The sequence below is a fragment of the Myotis davidii genome, unplaced genomic scaffold (genome assembly GCF_000327345.1).
Source record: "Myotis davidii unplaced genomic scaffold, ASM32734v1 scaffold68, whole genome shotgun sequence".
In the NCBI taxonomy this organism is placed as follows: domain Eukaryota; kingdom Metazoa; phylum Chordata; class Mammalia; order Chiroptera; family Vespertilionidae; genus Myotis; species Myotis davidii.
The window spans coordinates 1,303,105-1,305,549 of record NW_006300376.1 but is presented as its reverse complement, the minus strand read 5'-3'; the positions used below and the strand labels follow the sequence as shown (position 1 = coordinate 1,305,549).

The 2,445-nt window shown below is 36.4% G+C and overlaps 1 protein-coding gene across 1 annotated transcript in view; it reads left to right on the top strand.

The window, feature by feature from the left end:
* LACE1 (lactation elevated 1) overlaps positions 1–2,445 on the top strand; it is a 151,617-nt gene that overhangs the window by 43,249 nt on the left and 105,923 nt on the right. Inside the window, exon 4 of the mRNA XM_006777243.2 lies at positions 1,118–1,219. Within this exon, the coding sequence (XP_006777306.1) occupies positions 1,118–1,219 (102 nt within the window). The remainder of the gene's footprint in view (positions 1–1,117; positions 1,220–2,445) is intronic.

Here is a 2,445-nt window from a genome sequence, read left to right as displayed (position 1 = left end):
CCCCCCCCCCCCCCCCCCCATTTAAAACTCAGATCTCACTTCCTGAGCTGCAGCTGTTAGGAGGAGAACATGGTGGGGGGGAAGGGGAATGGAGAACTCAGAAGGAAAAGAGACAGGGCCAGCATCCCTGGCCCTGGCTTGCAAGGAATGCTTGGTGTGAACCAAGCTTGAGCTCTGCCTTTCTGTGCAGTGGTCGGCAAACTGCGGCTCTTTGGCTCTTTGGCCCCTTGCGTGTGGCTCTTCCACAAAATACCACGTGCGGGCGCGCATGTACAGTGCGATTGAAACTTTGTGGCCCTTGCGCAGAAGTCGGTATTTTGTGGAAGAGCCACACTCAAGGGGCCAAAGAGCCGCACGTGGCTCGAGAGCTGCAGTTTGCCGACCACTGTAGGGAATAAGCTTTCTGTGCCTATTTAAAGGCCCAGCGTTAAAGGCCCAGGCCATTGACTCTTCAATTATTAATGCAATCATAGTGATGAAAAGTTCCAGAGTGTTGAAAATTACATAATTTAATTATAAGATTTGACTATCAGAATTTCTTCAAGTAGACCTCATTTTGCAAAGACCTATATTCTCAGATTTTTGAAAACGTATTATATACCTGGCAATCCACCAGCTCTAATCTACATCTATTTCTTTTTAGTATTTATGTTAGATACTAATCTTTATTTTCTTATTTTTCATGTTTGAATTTTCCTATAGTGCCCAAGATAGTTTCTCACACTTAGTAATGGCCCAATAAACATTTCATTAATAAAATTATTTTATTCATACTGGTACATTTTGAAAGAGAAACTGAAGATGAAGAATTTGTAAATTATGCCAGTTTATAAACATAGTTTTCAGGGGCAAATAGCCCCTCTAATATTAACTAATTTATGTTATTTATATAAATACATATATATATTTAATAATATATCCTAAAAACAGGATTTTAACAAAAAAGAATAATATTTTATCTTTTGCTGGTTTAACATAAAAAATAAACACTTCTTAAAAAAAAGTAACATAGCCTTAATCTTTCCAGTAGAAAAGTGTGGTTTCATTATCCGAAAGCTAATGAACAATCATTAGAGCAATCAGTAACACTGTTTAATAGTATCCTTTTTTTTTTAAGGTACAGGGAAAACAATGGTGATGGACATGTTTTATACTTATGTGGAAATGAAGAGGAAAAAACGGGTTCATTTTCATGGTTTCATGCTAGATGTTCACAAAAGTAAGTTAACTATCTGGGAAAAGCAGTGGTTTTTAAGTGGGCAAACACTACAAAATAATTTTCCTCATCTTTTGAAATTCTGAACTTTTTAATACTTAAAAATATATTTTTGCATAAAGTAAGGTTTTATTTGTTTTGTGCTATATTGAAACAATAGTAATGTGTCCAGAGTTGGTCCTAAAGATACATCAGTACTTCCAAATATGAGGACAGGGGTTACTATATGAAGGTTAGGCATTTTTTCTTTCTGCTAAGGATCAATAAGAAATGGGAAAGCCTCACCTGTTTCAAAAAGTTATTCTTTACAACTCAGCCATAAGAAAAGATGAAATATTGCCATTTGTGACAACATGGTCGGGTCTTGAGAGCAGTATCACACTAAGCAAAGTAATTCACATGAAAAAGGACAAGAACCATATGATTTCACTCATATATGGAATATACTAATAAGACAGAAAGCCACAAACAAACAAAACAAACTCATAGACAGACAATAGTATGGTGTTTACCAGAGGGGAGGGTGGGTAGGGCGAGGTCGAAGAAGGTAAAGAGTGTCAAATATATGGTGATGGAAGGGGACTAGACTTTGGCTGGTGAGCATGCTATGCAATGTACAGGTGATGCATTATAGAATTGTACACTTGAGTTTTAAATAATGTTATTGAGTAGTGCCACTCCAATAAATTTAACTAAAAATGAAGTTATTCTTGATTAGATCATTTCCACAGTGCCACCTTAGCATGTAAGCATGCAGTTTGTACTTGTATGTATGCTTTATTGCTTTGTCCGTGTTCTTCTATTATCTCATTTTTGCATTGTCTGTGAGCTACATTGTAACCTCCCCAGGGCAGGAACATTGTGTTTTTCTTAGAATACTTTCAGCATTTAGTACACATATAATACATGAAATGGGACTGGCTCTAGTGTATCAGGCTGGAGACAAGAACATTCTGATTAGATATGCTAGACATAGGGCAGGACTGTCTCCTCAGTGCACATCCCTGAGATTCTCAGGATTAAGATTGATTTTTTGGTCCATCTATTTACCATCTAGTCATCTAGTCTATCACTTTGTCACCTCCAAAGTGATTGAAGAATAGAGATAGAATGATTACAAATATCCTTATAATCATGGGAATATAATATGTGAGCAACTTTTTTTTTAAAACATATTTTATTAATTTTTTACAGAGAGGAAGGGAGAGGGATAGAGAGTTAGACACATT